General features: G+C 44.2%; 1 protein-coding gene across 3 annotated transcripts in view; it reads left to right on the plus strand.

Moving 5' to 3' along the window:
- Nucleotides 1-18,737, plus strand: part of FNDC3A (fibronectin type III domain containing 3A) — a 266,349-nt gene that overhangs the window by 194,659 nt on the left and 52,953 nt on the right. For all 3 annotated transcript variants that reach the window (XM_040426011.1, XM_040426012.1, XM_040426013.1), the window contains 3 exons: nucleotides 1,959-2,017; nucleotides 8,452-8,609; nucleotides 12,654-12,713. In XM_040426011.1, the coding sequence (XP_040281945.1) occupies nucleotides 1,959-2,017; nucleotides 8,452-8,609; nucleotides 12,654-12,713 (277 nt within the window). The remainder of the gene's footprint in view (nucleotides 1-1,958; nucleotides 2,018-8,451; nucleotides 8,610-12,653; nucleotides 12,714-18,737) is intronic.

Below are 18,737 nucleotides of genomic sequence, written 5' to 3' on the forward strand. Positions count from 1 at the left end.
CGACCATGATCTCCTCTGTATACCAAAGTATTCCAGAGGCAAATGTGAGGCCATCTCTCCAACAGCTAAAGCTTGGCTGAAACTGGGTCATGCAACAGGACAGTGATCCCAAGCCCAGAAGCAAATTACAGCAGAATGGCTGAAAAGATAGAGAGTCAAGGTGTCGCAGTGGCCCAGTCAATGTCCAGACCTCAACCTAACTGAAATGCTGCTGCAGACTATGCATAAACAGATGTCTACAAACCTCAATGAACTGACGCAATATTGTAAAGAAGAGAAGGCCACAATTCCTCCAGAACGATGTGAGAGACTGATAAAATCATACATAAAAAAATACTCCGTTTTTACTGCTGAAGATGGTTCTACAAGCTATTGAATCATTGGGTGGATTTGGTTTTTCATTCATGGCTTTTCCATGTTGGCTTTATTTTAATTGAATAAATAATAAAACGGTGGAATCTGTTGTGTGTTTTTCATCTGAGGTTGTATTTGCCTATTTTTGAAGAGAACCTGTCACCAAAAAAATGCAGTGCAATCCTTAGGCAGCAGGTTATAGAGCAGGAGGAGCTGAGCAGATTCATATATTGTTTTGTGGGAAAAGACTCATTAAAACTTGTAGTTTATGCATTTAAATTCCTGCAAATTCTGGGCTTTGAAGTCAAGGAGGCGGTCCTATCAGTGATTGACAGCTATCTCTGAAGTTAAGGGGGCGGTTCTATCTGTGATTGACAGCTATATATGTATACACAGTCATAGAGGGAAGGCTGTCAATTACTGATAGGACCGCCTCCTTCACTTCAAAGCTCAAAATGAGCAGGAATTTAAATGTATAAATTACAAGTTTTACTGAATCTTTTCCATAAAATGATATAACAATCTGCTCAGCTCCTCTTGCTCTATAACCTGCTGTGTTCAGCTCAGACATCATGTGATATATTATTTTTTTTATGTTCTGTGTAAAACCATTCAAGCAGGGTCACCTTGTTTTTCTCATGATAGTAGGCTTCATTTTTTAAAAAAAAACTGTCTTTTTTCCCATTGATATGCCATGCGTCAGTAGGGCGTGTCCCCTACACATCACTGATTGGACAGTGTCAGAGTGTGTAGGGACAGGCTCCTTTGACGAGGAGAATAGTGACACCCAGTTGTCAGTCTGCTCATTTATTTCCTAAAGAAATAAGAGGAACATCTTGGCCTCTGGCCACCCTAGGGGCAGGCTGCTTTGGAGGTCATAGTTAAGGGGACGATCCGCTAGGGAGGTCAGTGTTAAGGGGCAGATTGCTGTAGAGGGCACTGTTAAGGTGGCGGGCTGCTGTGGAGGTCACTGTTAAGGGGGCGGGATGCCGTGGAGGTCACTGGTAAGAGGGCGGGTGCTGTGGAGGTTTCTTGTTAAGGGGGCAGGGAACGGTGGAGGTCACAGTTAAGGGGATGGTCCGCTATAGAGGTCAGTGTTAAGAGGTGGCTGCTGTAGAGGTCACTGTTAAGGGGGCGGGGTGTTGAGAAGGTCACATTTTAAGAGAACGAAGCTCTGTGGAGGTCACTGTTAAGGGGGCCGGTTATTGTGGAAATCACTGTTAACGGGACTGGGTACTGTGGAGGTCACTAATAAAGGGGAGGCCGCTGTGGAGGTGACTAATAAAGGGGCGGGAGACTGTAGATGTCACTTATAGTGGATACTGTCGATATCTTTTATCGACACACACAAACATTAAATTAAATAGATGATATATACCCGGGCGTAGCCGGGTTCTTCTGATAGTGTATTCGCTAAAACAGACATTTCAGGAGAACTGACAGGTCCCATTTATTTACTAAGCTCGTGATCCAAATGTGACGTTAATATAGTGATTTTATCTGTTTTAATGCAGCGTTTTTCACACCTCATCAGTTTTACAATATAGTACAAATTGCTTCTAAGTAAATGAATTAATATCAAATTGTATGTATTATCATTGTAGAAAAAGATGAAGAGACAAAAGCACTAGAAGCGGAACTTTCCAATATTTTGAACCCAGAGGTAAGTACTGCACTCCTATTACAGCTGCCTGCAGTCATTTAGTGGGAACGGTCATTGTTCTGCTCTTTCTCTTGTCATATCTCAAGGCTTGTTAAAAAGTTGGACTGTGACTTCTGAAAGGTGGCACTAGAGACATGTTTCTTTTTCCCTGGGAGATACCACTTTGCATATTGTTTTCCTATTGAATATTGCTACTAAATCTCCATACACAGCTGGTCTCTGTAAAGCGGTTGGCCCATCTCATACATTGGGGGCATATTGCTAGGATACACACCCAATGTCTGATTGGTGCGGGTCCCATATCTAGGACCCTCACGTATCTGTAAAACGGAGCCCGTAAAGTGAAGGAGGGCGCACCCCACATGCGCAGCTGCCCTCCATTCATTTCTACGGGACTGCCGAAAATAGCGAGCGCTGGCTTGGCTATTTCCATTCAAAGAAGTGAATGGAGCAATGCCCGACTATTTTCAGCACTCTCGTAGAAGTGAAGGGAAGATGGCCGTGCATGCATTATCCACTCTCCTTCACTTTGCGGGCTACATTTTAGAGACAGGTGCGGATACATAGCTATGTAAATGTAAAAAAAAAAGTTATGGCTCTGGAACAGCAGTTAAAAACAGAAACAAACAACAACAGAAAATGGCCAGTCCTGAAGGGGTCAAGGATGGAAACGTAACCAGGGACATTTGCTAAAACCTTTTATTATGGTGTAAAAAAGTTGCAAATTATGGTGCACACTAGGGATCGACTGATATTGATTTTTTAGGGCCGATACCGATAATTTGTGAACTTTCAGGCCGATAGCCGATAATTTATACCGATATTCTGGGAATTTTCATTTTTGAAAAAAAAATAAAATTCCTACACAAATCTGCTGAAAATTAATATGTTTATTGTTAACGTGTATTTTTTAGTTTTTTGTAAATCTTTTTCATTTATACTTAATATTTTTGTGTTTTTTTTTTACTAACTTTTAGCCCCCTTAGGGACTAGAACCCTTGTCCTATTCACCCTGATAGATCTCTATCAGGGTGAATAGGATCTCACACTGTCCTTGCTGCTCTGTGCTTTGTGCACACAGCAGCATGGAGCTGAACATGGCAGCCAGGGCTTCAGTAGCGTTCTGGCTGCCATGGTAACCGATCGGAGCCCCAGGATTACACAGCAGGGGAAGGGGATCCTGTGGCCACTGCCACCAATGATTAATACTGGGGGGGGCTTGGGTGGGGGGGTGCACTACGCCACCTGACACAGATCTTTGAATCGCATCTTAGGAAAAGGCAAGTTGCTCGCTGTTCCTTTTCACAGAGATGACAGCGAACCATCCCAGTCATTGACAGAGGCTCTGGAGCTCACATCACTACGCCACCAACGTTTTTAATACTGGGATGGGGGTGGGGGGCGCACTGCGCCACCAATGATTAATACTGGGGGGCGCACTGCGCCACCAATGAAGTGGAATCTCTCATTAATTCATATACAGGAGGCGGGAGCTGACTGCAGAATCACATAGCCGGCTCCCGACCTCTATGAGCGGTAGCTGCGATCCACGGCACCTAAGGGGTTAACTACCGCAGATCGCAGCTACCGCTCATAGAGGTCGGGAGCCGGCTATGTGATTCTGCAGCCAGCTCCCGCCTCCTGTATATGAATTAATGAAAGACTTATCTTCATTGGTGGAGCGGTGGCCACAGCCCCTCCCCTTCTTTTGTCTTCTCTCCTCTCATTGGCGGCAGCAGCAGCACAGGGGGAGGAGACACTGCTTCCTTCTCCCCTGTGCTGCTGAGGGAACACAGAGAGCTCTGAGAGCAGCGCGTTCTGTGTTCCCCTATAAGTTATCGGCATATCGGCAAAATAGATGCCGATACCGATAACTGTCAAAATCCTGAATATCGGCTAATAATATCGTTAAAACCGATAATCGGTCGATCCCTAGTGCACACCACATATTGCAAAGAAAAAATGGGGGTTAGTTAGCACATCCAGTGCGCAGGTGCGCGTTGTCATGGCATGTGGGTTCGGCATGCATGAGGGGCGTGCATCCCCAGAATATAATGGAGGCCATTTTGGTACCATAAGAGGCATAATATAATGTGGGCTCGGCATGAATGTAATGGAGGCCAGTATGGCACCAGTTAATGTGGTATTTAGCGTTAGGTTCCCGTCTTACTGAGATCGCCTTGATGTATGGCAGACGGGTCCAAATAATTTTGTACAAAATGATTTGCCAAGCATCTCAAATTTATTAGCGTAGCATTTGCACCAGAATACTTTCTATTAGTTTGGCATTATTGTACTTTATTTGGTTTGCAGACCACACCACATATGCACCATACTTTGCGATTTTCTTTTTCATTTTTGCGGTAAAGCGGACTTTTATTCTCCAGGTTAGACTGATTACAACAATAACACATATGTATAGTTTTTCTTGCGTTTTAATACTGAACAAATTAAAAAAAAAATTAAAAAATTTTTTTTTTTCTTTGCATCACCATATTAAGACCCCGATCACTTTTTATAAAAAAAAATTTGGAGAGGTGAAGTGACCAAAAAACTGTGAATCAGCCATTTTACTTTTTTTTCCTGTTTTCCTAATTTTGGGGAAGGGAAGGTGATTTGAAATCCCAGATGCTATGGTCAGATTTGACCATCTGAGTGTTATCATCAATAGCATACATTAGCCCCGAGTGTCTGTCTGCTGTTTAAAACAGTAGGCACCCAGTGGCTATGGTGCCCATTGCGCTCCTGACTGGGCGCCATATTTAAATACCAGACTGCCAATATATTATTACGTTAGGCGGTCAGGAAGAGGTTGAAATGTATCAGTTTTTTTTTCAGATGTTGCCTTCAAATCTTTATTTAAACAAAGAAAGGTTTCAAAAAAAACATGTAAAAAAAATTTTGTAAAAAAAAAAAAAGATTCAAGTTTATTGCAATAGTTTATTTTTATTTTTATGGACGTCTAAACATATACGCTTGATTTTTCCCAAAAAACGATATCTCAATCTGCTCAGCTCGTCCTGCTCTATAACACGCTGCCTGCAGATTATACTGCGTTTTCATGGTCACAGGCTCCCTTTAACACCTGACACAGATCTTTGAATCGCATCTTAGGAAAAGGCAAGTTGCTCGCTGTTCCTTTTCACAGAGATGACAGTGAACCATCCCAGTCATTGACAGAGGCTCTGGAGCTCACATCAAGAGACTAAGGTCTAGGAAGCCTCTTTTGGGGCGCACACTTAGCCTTGGTTAAAGGCTGGACAGCCTACAATAACATGAGCACTACCGCATAGATAAAAGGCGCGCACGAAATCCACACTTGAGATGATGTACCTCAATTCTACATTCATCCAAAGTGCTGTCATCCTGGTGTGAAAGCTGACATTGTGCTCTATGTTTAAAACTCAGCCCAGTTTTTGTGGTCGTGATGTGGTTTTAGAATCGTATGAATATTGCAGTCAACACCGTTCTCATATTCCCTTGAAACAATGCGGAAACTATAGAGTGACTAATGGACAGAGAGTAATCCTTAAGGCAGGATTTGTTCCATATAGATTTTATCTTCAGATATTTTTGAAGAGACGTCTTAAGTGAAAGGGCATCTGTCAGCAGTTTTGTACCTATGACACTGGCTGACCTGTTACATGTGCGCTTGGCAGCTGAAGGCATCTGTGTTGGTCCCATGTTCATATGTGCCTGCATTGCTTAGATTTTTTTTTAATTATATGCAAATGAGCCTCTAGGAGCAACGGGGGCGTTGTCATTACACCTAGAGGTTCTGCTCTCTCTGCACCCTCTGCCCTCTGACAGGTAGTGAAAACGTCATTACATCTTAACCTGTCAATCAAAGTGCAGATGGTACGGCCGTTGCAGAGAGAGCAGATCCTCTAGGTGCAACGGCAACGCCCCCGCTCATTTGCACATAATAAAACATAATATTTCTCAGCAATGCATACACATAGTAAGATGGGACCAACATGGATACCTTCAGCTGCCAAGTGCACATGTAACAGGTCAGCCAGTGTGATAGGTACAATTCTGCCAAAAGATGCCCTTTAAAGTGTACCTAAACCTTCAAACTTTTCTTTAAAACTATTCCCAATCTCCTAAACATTATTTTTGTAATATACTTGTATTTTACAAGTTGATTTTATTCTCTTCCTATGAAAACAGGCGCCTGAAGTTCGAGCCTTTCTACAGCGATATCATTACACAGTAGTCATGTATGCGCTGTACGGATTCTGTATTTTACAATAGACGCCACAGTGAGCACAGGACTGGGAGGAGCGCACATCGCTACTTCTGCTGTCTTCACTCTCCTAAAAACCTGGCATAGCACATCGGTGCAGGTTCTGCTGTGCAGAGCTTTGAGCCGAGCGGGCACAGAAAGAAGTAGCTACGTGCTTTGCAGAACTCCTGCCTGTGCCCGCTCCATTTTACTAAAGCCTGGCATAGCAGATCGGTGCAGGTTCTGCTGTGCAGAGCTTTGAGCAGAGCGGGCACAGGAAGAAGTAGCCATGTGCTGTACAGAACTCCTGCCTGTGCCCGCTCCATTTTACTAAAACCTGGCATAGCACATCGGTGCAGGTTCTGCTGTGCAGAGCTTTGAGCGGAGTGGGCACAGGCAGAAGTAGCCATGTGCTGTACAGAACTCCTGCCTGTGCCCGCTCCATTTTATTAAAGCCTGGCATAGCAGATCGGTGCAGGTTCTGCTGTGCAAAGCTTTGAGCGGAGTGGGCACAGGCAGAAGTAGCCATGTGCTGTACAGAACTCCTGCCTGTGCCCGCTCCATTTCATTAAAGCCTGGCATTTGCAGATCAGAGACCCTGCACCGGTGTGCTTTGCCAGGCTTTTAGAGGGGCGAGGAATGGCAGGAGCAGCAATGTGTGTTAGTCCTGTCTTTACACCACATACATGACTACTGTGTATGGCTTCTGTACGCACCGCACTGAACACCGCTGTAGACAGGCCCAAACTTCAGGCACCGGTTTTGATAGGAAGAAAATAAAATCAAGAAATAAAATATATTACTAGAAGGCTTGTTATGGGATTGGGATTTAAAGAAAATAGTGTGATGGTTTTGGTACACTTTACAGCCTCATACACACGACCTTATGGATTTTGTGCTCTGCAAAATACAGGTGACATCTGTGTGACATCCCTTTTGCATCCGTTTTTGTTTTATTTTTGGCGGGCCCATTGACTTCAATCGTCCGTGCACCCCATTTTGCAGCCAAGAATAGTTCATGTTCTATCCTTTGCGGAAAGACATACGGATGCAGAAAACGCACAGATCATCCGTATGCTTTTCGCATCCCTTTGTCCATTCTACAAAAATGGGGTCCATGGACCATTGAAGTCAGTGGGTCTGCAAAAATAAATAAAAAGAAACAGATGCTACATAGACATCACACGGAAATCATCCGTATTTTGCAGGTCCATGTTTTGCAGACCACAAAATACATGCGGTCGTGTGCATGAGGCCTAAAGGGATTGATTCAATAAGACATCTACTTTACATGCACCCATTTAGCCACCCCTTTGATGAGCGAGAAAACGCATGCTTCTCTGGCTACATTTACAAAACCGTAGTGTTTTGCAGTCCGCAAATTGCTGATCCGGAAAATACGGATACCGGCCCATGTGCATTCCGCAATTTGCAGACTACACATGGCCGGCACTATGATAGAATTGCCTATTTTTCTGCGCAATTGCAGACAAGAGTAGGACATGCTCTATCTTTTTTGAGGGGCCGCGGAACTGAACAAAGGATGCGGAGTGCACACGGTGTGGTCTTTAAGACCGCTTCTTTTGAAAAAGTCCACGTTATAAAGTATAAATTCATAACATAATGACCTTATTAACACCTTTCTGACTGGGTGCTTTCCCGGAGCCATACATTTTTAATTTGCGCAAAAAGTGCATACCTTTTGACTCAGCTTGTCACTGTTTGTTTCTGTACTTTTTTGCAGTATAGAATAGTGTAGCATACCATGCTTTTCTGTCCTAAAAAAAAAACGGACAGAAATGTTTGTTTCTTTTTTTACATTGCAGTCAATAAGGGACCTTTTATCAAGATTGGCGCTCCCATACACCGGTCTTGATCTCTCTGAGCCCAAGTGAGTTATGCCTGATATATAAGGAGGCAGATGCCTCTTAATATTTTAGGTGCATCTCTGGCAGTCCATGCGCCAGAAACGAAAGCGTACGCCAGCCAGGACGTGGCACAGACTTCAGCTCTAACTTACACCAGTTTCTGGCCTATATTATTATAAATCCGCGGTGAGAAGCTTAAAGAGTCGCAAATTATGGTGCACACATGGCACCATATATCTGGCTGATTTAGGCTTTTAAAGTGTTAATTCCTAATCTAGATGAATGTTCTGGCCCCCGTCTGGCTTCCTCATAAAGTGCTGCTTTCCTTCTGCTTCCAGGTATCAGACATTCAAGCAAGATCGGTAATACTGACTTGGTCGCCTCCTTCTAGTCTGATCAGTGAGGAAAATGACGGAACGGTTACCCCTGAAGTTTACATCTATGAGATCCTATTATCAAACAATGGGAAGGATGGGAAGTACAAGGTTGCATATAGGTAGGTGTGCGCTTTTCAGTGACTCTATGAAAATGTCTTAAATGGAACCGGTCAGCAAGTTCCTTGCTGTTCATGTGTTTTTATAGAGGCTGTTATGCTCTTTAAAGAGGACCTGTCGCTACTCTGATATATCGTATTCGTACATAATTCATTCTGCATGAAATGGCAAGTCCGGATAATCTTTTCTTATGACTAGATGATGTTCTGCCCTTCTATTATTACTACTAGAAGTTGATCAACACTCTGATCCAGAGAATAAAGGTAACAGATCAGTTTTACCACAAAGGGAACGCCATTAATATGAAACCCATAAAACTGTGGAGGAATCAGTTTTTTGTTTGTTTTTTTCCAGTTCCACCCAATTTGGAATTTTTTGCCAGCTTCCCACTACACAATGTGCAATATTAAATGCGGATATTAGAAAGGGCAACTTGTCCCGCAGAAAAAAAGCCCTCGTATGGCTATGTGTACGTAAAATGTAAAAAGTTATAGCTCTGAGAAGGCAGAGTGTGTAAATGAAGGTGTCTCAGGTGTTGACCATGCCCCTTTCCCAAACTTGTCACGACCCCATTTGGAAAAGTGGCGAGGGGGCGCGTAAAAAGAGTCACTTGCAACTTTTTTTCCCCCAAAAAAGATGCATTTAAAAAGTCAGAAACTCACAGCTTGCGACTTTTTTAAAACCTCTTTTCTGGCGCGAGGGAGATTAAAAATGTCTCCCAATGTGTTGTCCCAAGTAATTTGTTGCTTCATTCTGGAGAAGTGGCGCTTTTAATCCATATGCAAATGACCAGTTAAGTGCACTGAGGGCGGGTCCGAAACACAGTGTGCACCCTTGCTTCTTCTGCTGCCTCTGCAATCCCCCCCTCTCCCTCTCCATCTTGATTGACAGGGCCAGTTTCCTACATATTCTTCTCAGCCTGTCAATCAAGGTGGAGCGGGAGGGACTGGCAAAGAAAGCAGGAAGAGCAAGGGTGCACAGGGTGGCTCGGGCCGTCATTGGTGCACTTAACTGCTCATTTGTAAATGGATTATAAATGCTGTTTCTCCAGAATGAAAAAACAAATTGCTGCGTTACCGCCATCTTTATATTCAGCTGAAGTAACCCTACCAGAGATTGTGCCCAGTTCACCAGTGACTTTCCTAGTGGCAGACCCCCTTTGAGGATCTATGTACACAGCAGTGTCATTTATGTAAATGATCTGCACTGACTTTCATGCGTTTTTCTCTGCGTTTCTGCACCAAATCTGCATGTGTTTCTTGTGGATTTTGACACGGATTTGCCCCAGATCTCCGGCTCTGCATGGCAAAGGGTGAAATGTGCACAAGCAATTGACATGCTGTGGATTTCCGAATCTTTGCAGAAAATCTCCACACTGTTTACACAAGATTTTGCAAATCTCATCTACTTTACTGATACTATTAGGGCTGTTTCACACGAGCGAGTCCATTGTGGGAATCACGCTCCATGTGTGAGTGTGATTCTCCGCTCTGGACTTGCAGGAGCGCACGGCATTATCATGATTTATAATGCTATGTGTCTCTGCTTGACCTTTTTTCTACAGAATCAGGCCTCATGCACACGAACGTTTTCTTTTTGCGGTCCGCAAAAACGGGTTCCGTGATCCGTGTCCGTTTTTTCTTCCGTGGGTCTTCCTTGATTTTTGGAGGATCCGCGGACATGAAGGAAAAAGTCGCTTTGATGTCCGCCTGCCCGTGCAGAGCCAAACGGATCCGTCCTGACTTACAATGCAAGTCAACGGGGACGGATCCGTTTGACGTTGACACAATATGGTGCAATTGCAAACGGATCCGTCCCCCATTGACTTTCAATGTAAAGTCAGGAGTCCCTATTATACCATCAGATCGGAGTTTTCTCCAATCCGATGGTATATTTTAACTTAAAGCGTCCCCATCACCATGGGAACGCCTCTATGTTAAAATATACCATCGGATTTGAGTTATATCGTGAAATCTCAGATCCGACAGTATATTCTAACACAGAGGCGTTCCCATGGTGATGGGGATGCTTCAAGTTAGAATATACTAAGAACTGTGTACATGACTGCCCCCTGCTGCCTGGCAGCACCCGATCTCTTACAGGGGGCTTTAATCCGCACAATTAACCCCTCAGGTGCCGCACTCCCTCCCTCCCTTCCCCTGTATTTAACCCATTGGTGGCCAGTGCGGCCCCCCTCCCTCCCCTGTATTTAACTCATTGGTGGCCAGTGCGGCACCTGAGGGGTTAATTGTGCGAATCACAGCCCCCTGTAAGAGATCGGGTGCTGCCAGGCAGCAGTCATGTACACAGTTCTTAGTATATTCTAACTTGAAGCATCCCCATCACTATGGGAACGCCTCTGTGTTAGAATATACTGTCGGATCTGAGTTTTCACGAAGTGAAAACTCAGATCTAAAAAGCTTTTATGCAGACGGATAAGCGGATCCGTCTGTGTGAAAGTAGCCTACGGACACGGATGACGGACGCGGATGACAATCTTGTGTGCATCCGTGTTTTTTCACGGACCTATTGACTTGAATGGGTCCGTGAACCGTTGTCCGTCAAAAAAATAGAACAGGCCAACACGGATGCGGATGAAAAACTGTGCATCTCTCCGAGTTTTCAACGGACCCATTGAAAGTCAATGGGTCCGCAGAAAATCACGGAAAACGGAACAATGGACACGGATGCACACAACGGTCGTGTGCATGAGGCCTCATACTGACAGCTTTATGTCAGTACGATTCTGTGGAAAAAAGGCCATGCAGAGACGCATAGCATTATAAATCATGATAATACCGTGTGCTCCTGCAAGTCCAATGCGGAGGATCACACTCACACACGGAGCGCGATTCCCGCAATGGACTTGCTCCTGTGAAATAGCCCTTAGGCTACATGCACAGGAACGTTGTTTGTTTCTGTGTCCGTTCCGTTGTTTTTTTTTTGCGGATAGGATGCAGACCCAGGATGCAGATTCATTTTAATGAAAAAATTTAACATGTCCTATTCTTGTCCGTTTTAGGCTTTGTTACAAAGGATCCGCAAAAAAAAAAAACTAATGGCATACAGACCGCAAAACACATATGGTCGTGTGCATGTAGCCTAAGGGCTTGTTCACACGACCGTATAGCTTTTTCAGTGTTTTGCGGGCCGTTTTTAACGGATCAGTTTTTCTGTTTTTTTGTTTCAGTAGGGTTTCAGGTTTCATTCTGTTTTTCCATTCCGTTTTTCCATATGGCATATACAGTAATTACATTACAAGTAATTACAAAATTGGGCTGGGCATAAAATTTTCAATAGATGGTTCCGCAAAAACGGAACGGATACGGAAGACATCCAGCGTACATTCCGTATGTGTTCCGTTTTTTTTTGTGGACCCATTGACTTGAATGGAGCCACGGAACGTGATTTGCGGGCAATAATAGGACATGTTCTATCTTTGAACGGAAATACGGAAACGGAATGCATATGGAGTACATTCCGTTTTTTTGTTTTTTTTACGGAACCATTGAAATAAATGGTTCCGTATACGGACCGTATAAGGAACTCAAAAAACGGCCCATATAGGGAACGCAAAAAACGTTTGTTTGAATGAGCCCTTACGCTGTGGATTTTCTGCACCAAAATCAGTGCTTATTATGTACAGTGTGCACATACCCTACAACTCCCAAGATGCACACTTGCTTTGCTGTTCTCAGAACTCCACAGAAATGAATGGAGCATGCTGGGAGTTGTAGTTTCACCACAGCTGGAGTGCTGGATGTTAGCCATCATGGCCCCTAAGGTAAGATAGTCCGTAGACCACAGACTATTGGAATAAAATTGACTGGATCCGTTGGCCAGTTTTGAAAGTGGTGCGGTGGGCTCATAATATTTCCTCAACTGTTGTTTTCGCTGCCGGTGTTTGTACTATAGAGAAGACCCCTCACTGCTCCAGAGTATTACACCAGTGATTATAGCGGGAGCACAGTGTACATACATGTCCGTTATTTCACGCACTAAGTGACTGAACAGCTGCGTCACCTAACATTTCATTTTCTTTGCAGTGGAGAGAAAACCAGTGTTACTGTGGATGATTTGCGACCTGCAACAGATTATCACGCCAGGTCAGTGACACCTTTCTATTTGATGATGTATGAAAACTGCTTGTGGAAATGATATTGTCTGTGATTTATGTTTCAAAGGTATTTATTAAAGTTTTACACAATAATAGGATACAGATCACATTGTGCATAAAATAAAGGACAAATTGTCCAGTCAAATAGGCAATCCAGACAAATAAAATAAAAGACATAAAAACAGAAAACAAATTATACAAAAATAAAAAGAATAGCATAAAGTCAGGGTTAGCAATCATGCAGTTCTGCATCTGTAAGACTTAATCTCAGGTGGCAAACAATGAAGAGAAGACCCACAATCTCATCCATCTCCTAGTTGCGTATAAAATATACTGTATCCTATCAAAGTTCAGGGTAGAGAGAAAGATTGGCAGAATGGGGGGAGGACGACCAAGGCTCCCAGACTCCTTCAAATAAGGTAAATGTATCCGAACAGATAGCTGACAACCTTTCAAATTGGTAAATCTTGTTGATCCTATCAATCACCGCTTGGTAGTTCCGTGATAGGGAACGCCACTGGGAAGCAATATGGATCCTAGCAGCAAGCAAGATAAATTGGGCCAATTTAAATTTAGCGTTTGTTAATTTTGATGGCTTGTCACCAAGAAGAAAGACCGAGGGTGTAGGGGGGAGGGCGTGCCCCAACAAGGATGAGAGCAAATTGCCGATGCGACCCCACAACCTGGAGACTATGTCCACCAGGTATGAAACATCATGCCCTCCTCTCCACAACCCCGGAAACAGGTAGAAGGGACCTCTGGGTAGAAGTGATGTAGTTTGGCCGGCACCAGATATGTCCGGTGAAGGATCTTAATTGAGGTTTCCGCCAGAGTGGTTTGCCACGACCCCCTGGAGAGTGTCTGGGAGCGTTGGTGCCATCTAGATACACTGGATTCCTCTAATAGATCAGCCTCCCATTCCAACATATAACTAAGCTTAGAGTCCTCTGGGGGTGCAGTGAGGGTAGAATAAATCCGGGACAGTAGACCCTGCTTATATAGAGAGAAAGACATTAGCCTTTCAAAAGGGGTATAGTCAATTTTATGGGAACCAATCTTTAGGGAGTGGAGAAAGGAGAAAACTCTCCGGACATTAAACTGCTCACGAACTGGTGGAGTGAATTTCTCAATGAAATCTGGCATAGTTAGGATTTTACCCCGCACTAGGAAAGCCCGGAGGGAGCACCATTATTTTTCAACCCACCACGAAAAGGCCCCAGACTGAAGTCCAGGGGAGAAAGCCGGATTACCCAGAAGGTATTCTAAGGGGGACGGTCTAGATTGGAGAGAGCGCTTGAACCTAATGGATCTCCATAGGAGCAAAGCGTAATAGGAGAGCATGGATTTGGTACGGAGTGAAGAGGGTATCGAGGAGGAGGTCCAAATAAGGGCTCTCCAGGAGTACGGTTTTAACAATGATTGCTCAAGGGTAACCCATATAGGTTGAGCTCGTGCAGAGAGATGCGTCAGAAACAGTTGGGCCAATCTGGCTGCCCTGTAATAATGTGCTAAGTCCGGCACTGAAAGGCCTCCATGAGCCTTGTGGCAACACATGACAAGTTTAGAAATGCGTGATTGTTTATGAGCCCAAATAAATTTAAGGATGTCAGCCTGGAGAGCCCTTAGGTCAGACGCTGGGACTGGGATCGGAAGGGTGCGAAATAGGTATAGTAGCCGCGGAAGAACCACCATCCTCACTATGTGTATCTTACCCACCCAGGACACCGGGAGGGATTCCCATGCCTGCAGGTCCTTCCGTATCTGAGTGAACATGGGGGGATAATTATATTTATATAGGGTGTTGAGTGTCTTGGTTAGTGATATACCCAAGTATGGTAAGAAGTGCGGGTTGTGTTGAAATGGGAACCCGTCCCGAAGGGTCCCACAGGTCCGAGAAGTGACATTACTCAACAAAAGCTCAGATTTGGATTGGTTAACTTGTAGGCCTGACGCAGCTGAGAAAGACTTGAGAAGGGACAAAAGGGAGGGGAATGAAATGATAGGGTTGGTGAGTGTTAGCAAAAGGTCATCAGCAAAAAGGCTCAATTTATACTCCACACCCCCAGCCGATTTTCTGTGATTTATGATGACTCCAGGTATAAAGAGAGGAGTTCAGCAGCCTTAGCTAAAAGACATACCGTAGCAGCGCTTTACAATGTGAATATTTTGGTTGGGGAAAGTTAAAATCATCATTATCTTTCCATTCTTCTGATCCATGAGAAAAACTGAAAAATTTTGAAAAAACAGAAAAAAACAGACCCTGTAAAAAAAAATATATGAATCCTGAGCATCAGTTATGCACATTTGGCTTCCGTTATGCAGCACTTTTTTTTCCATCTAAAGAAACAGATCTGAGACTTTTTTTTTACAGAATCAATTTTTTTCTTTAGTTTTCTGTTCTGACAGAGCAGAAGAACGGAAAAATAACAGTGATGTGAACTCTCCCTTAGTTGGAAAAAATAGCAAATTTCTTGCTCAGATTTGTAAAAATTTCCAAATAATTTTGGCCAAAGACCTTCACTGAAGCTGATAGGAAATGGCTTTATTTGTCAAGACGATGCCTATTTAAAGCCGCGCTGGCCATCAGCCAGTCATCACAGGTCCTGCTTCAGAAACCCTCAGCGATTCCCTTATTCATTTACTATACATTGCCTGACCATTATGTAATTCATGAGCGAGTGGGTCCGCCCGAGTGTGAGGTGTGACTGGAGGAGGGTCCATATACAGTCGCTTTAATCGATTCAGGTAACATATGAAACAGATCACAAATACCCCAATAATAATAAATTATATCAATTAAGAATGCTCTATCACAGTGTGCCATCCCCGCAACTTGCATAACAGGCTTTATTGGTACCATAAAGAAAGGACATCCGGCCCCCTGACATTGATTAAGGGTTCACGCACACGACTGTATGTATTTTGCGGCTCAGCAAAACACGGATCTGCAAAAAAAAAATGCGCATCCATTGTAACAATGCCTGTCCTTGTCTGCAAAATGACAAGAATAGAACATGTTATATTTTTTTTACAGAACGGACTTACAGATACGGAATGCACACAGAGTCATTTCCAATGAATGGTTCCGCATACAGGCCGCAAAAAAAAAAAAAAAAAACACGACTAAAAAGTTTGTGCGCATAGGCACTAAAGCAGTATTTTATGCAGTACATAATAATAATAATAATAGAGTGGACAGCCCGGTTATATCATACTGGGGTTGGTATATGGCATCACTCCCATCATCCCTGGATGGGGCAGACCAGCCTTTCTTGAAATGGTTGATTTTGCAGAAGGGCAGTTTAGCCATGTTTTAACACTGGGTCAGGATTTTTGAGATAACATATAGGTCACAGCTCTGATGGATCATAAACCTATGTATTTTTTTGCTGTAAGACATTTAACACCAGGGATGCATTTGTTTTTAAAAAAAACAACTTGTCTTATTTGTTTGGTATAGGATTTTGCATACTTTTAAGTTTATGCATTCTGGTCGTCACACCATAGATGGCGCTAGTGTACAGTTAAAGAATTGTACCGCAGGAGAGGCAGCTGTGAACCAGATTCAGTTTTGCAATGACGATGTCTGATGCCTAATAGTAATTCTTATTGTATGAACTAGATTTCCTTGATTATTGAATGTATATAAAATTCTACTCTTTGCAGAGTGTGCGTGTTCGCACATGAGAGTTTGAAATTGTTGTCATTACATAGAGTTTGCTAAGGGTTTTCTAACAATACAGGTTCTATAAGCTTTCTGACAACGTATTTCATAGGGCCTAGCAGATATACAGGTGCCAACAAGGGGAGATCCTAAACACTTCAGATAGTCCTTTTTTTTTTATAATTCTTTATTTTTCTTATGTTAAAGGGAACCTGTCACGGGGATTTTGTGTATAGAGCTAAGGACATAGGTTGCTAGATGGCCGCTAGCACATCCGCAACACCCAGTCCCCATAGCTCTGTGTGCTTTTATTGTGTATAAAAACCGATTTTGATACATATGCAAATTAACCTGAGATTAGTCAGAGCTTGAAAATATGACTCTTCTCTGGTCACACAAGTAAGATATGACTCTTTTATGTTAATTTGCATATGTATCAAATCTTCTTTTTTTTACACAATAAAAGCACACAGAGCTATGGGGACTGGATATTGCGGATGTGCTAGCGGCCATCTAGCAACCCATGTCCTCAGCTCTATACACAAAATCCCGGTGACAGGTTCCCTTTAACAAAGTCATAGTTATTAAACTGTTACATACAGAGAAAATAAAGGATGCATGAGTTAGGCCTCATGCACACGACCGTTGTGTGCACCCGTGGCCGTTGTGCCGTTTTCCGTTTTTTTTCGCGGACCCATTGACTTTCAATGGGTCCGTGGAAAAATCGGAAAATGCACCGTTTTGCAGCCGCATCCGTGATCCGTGTTTCCTGGCCGTGAAAAAAATATGACCTGTCCTATTTTTTTCACGGCCAACGGTTCACGGACCCATTCAAGTCAATGGGTCCGTGAAAGAACACGGATGCACACAAGATTGGCATCCCTGTCCGTGATCCGTGGCCGTAGGTTAGTTTTTATACAGACGGATCCGAAGATCCGTCTGCATAAAAGCTTTTTCAAAGCTGAGTTTTCACTTCGTGAAAACTCAGAACCGACAGTATATTCTAACACAGAAGCGTTCCCATGGTGATGGGGACGCTTCTAGTTAGAATACACTACAAACTGTGTACAAGACTGCCCCCTGCTGCATGGCAGCACCCGATCTCTTACAGGGGGCCGTGATCAGCACAATTAACCCCTTCAGGTGCGGCACCTGAAGGGGTTAATTGTGCTGATCACGGCCCCCTGTAAGAGATCAGGGCTGCCAGGCAGCAGGGGGCAGACCCCCCCCCCTCCCCAGTTTGAATATCATTGGTGGCCAGTGCGGCCCCCCCCCCCCCTCTATTGTAATAATTCGTTGGTGGCACAGTGTGCGCCCCCCATCGGCCCCCCTCCCTCTATAGCATTAACAACATTGGTGGCCAGTGTGCGGCCTCCCATTTCCCCCCCCCCAATCATTGGTGGCAGCGGAGTTCCGATCGGAGTCCCAGTTTAATCGCTGGGGCTCCGATCGGTAACCATGGCAACCAGGACGCTACTACAGTCCTGGTTGCCATGGTTACTTAGCAATAGTACAATAGTAGAAGATTCATACTTACCTGCTGCTGCGATGTTTGTTCGTGTCCGGCCGGGAGCTCCACCTACTGGTAAGTGACAGGTCTGTGCGGCGCATTGCTAAATGAGCCGTCACTTACCAGTAGGAGGAGCTCCCGGCCGGACACGAACATCGCAGCTCCCAGGTAAGTATGAATCTTTTACTATTGTACTATTGCTAGTAACCCGCTGCCACCAATGATCGGGGGGAAGGGGGGGGGGGGGGGGGGAGATGGGAGGCCGCACACTGGCCACCAATGTTGTTAATGCTATAGAGGGAGGGGGGGCCAATGGGGGGCGCACACTGTGCCACCAACGATTTATTACAATAGAGGGAGGAAGGGGGGGGAGAGCGCACACTGTGCCACCAACGAATTATTACAATAGAGGGAGGAGGGGGGGGCCGCACTGGCCACCAATGATATTCAAACTGGGGAGGGGGGGGGGGGGTCTGCCCCCTGCTGCCTGGCAGCCCTGATCTCTTACAGGGGGATATGATAGTACAATTAACCCCTTCAGGTGCGGCACTTGAGGGGTTAATTGTGCTGATCACGGGCCCCTGTAAGAGATCGGATGCTGCTAGGCAGCAGGGGGCAGTCATGTACACAGTTTGTAGTATATTCTAACTAGAAGCGTCCCCATCACCATGGGAACGCCTCTGTGTTAGAATATACTGTCGGAAATGAGGTTTCACGATCTAACTCATATCCGACAGTATATTCTAACATAGAGGCGTTCCCATGGTGATGGGGACGCTTCAAGTTAAAATATACCATCGGATTGGAGAAAACTCCGATCCGATGGTATAAAAGGGACT

This window comes from Bufo bufo, chromosome 3, assembly GCF_905171765.1.
Source record: "Bufo bufo chromosome 3, aBufBuf1.1, whole genome shotgun sequence".
Taxonomy (NCBI): domain Eukaryota; kingdom Metazoa; phylum Chordata; class Amphibia; order Anura; family Bufonidae; genus Bufo; species Bufo bufo.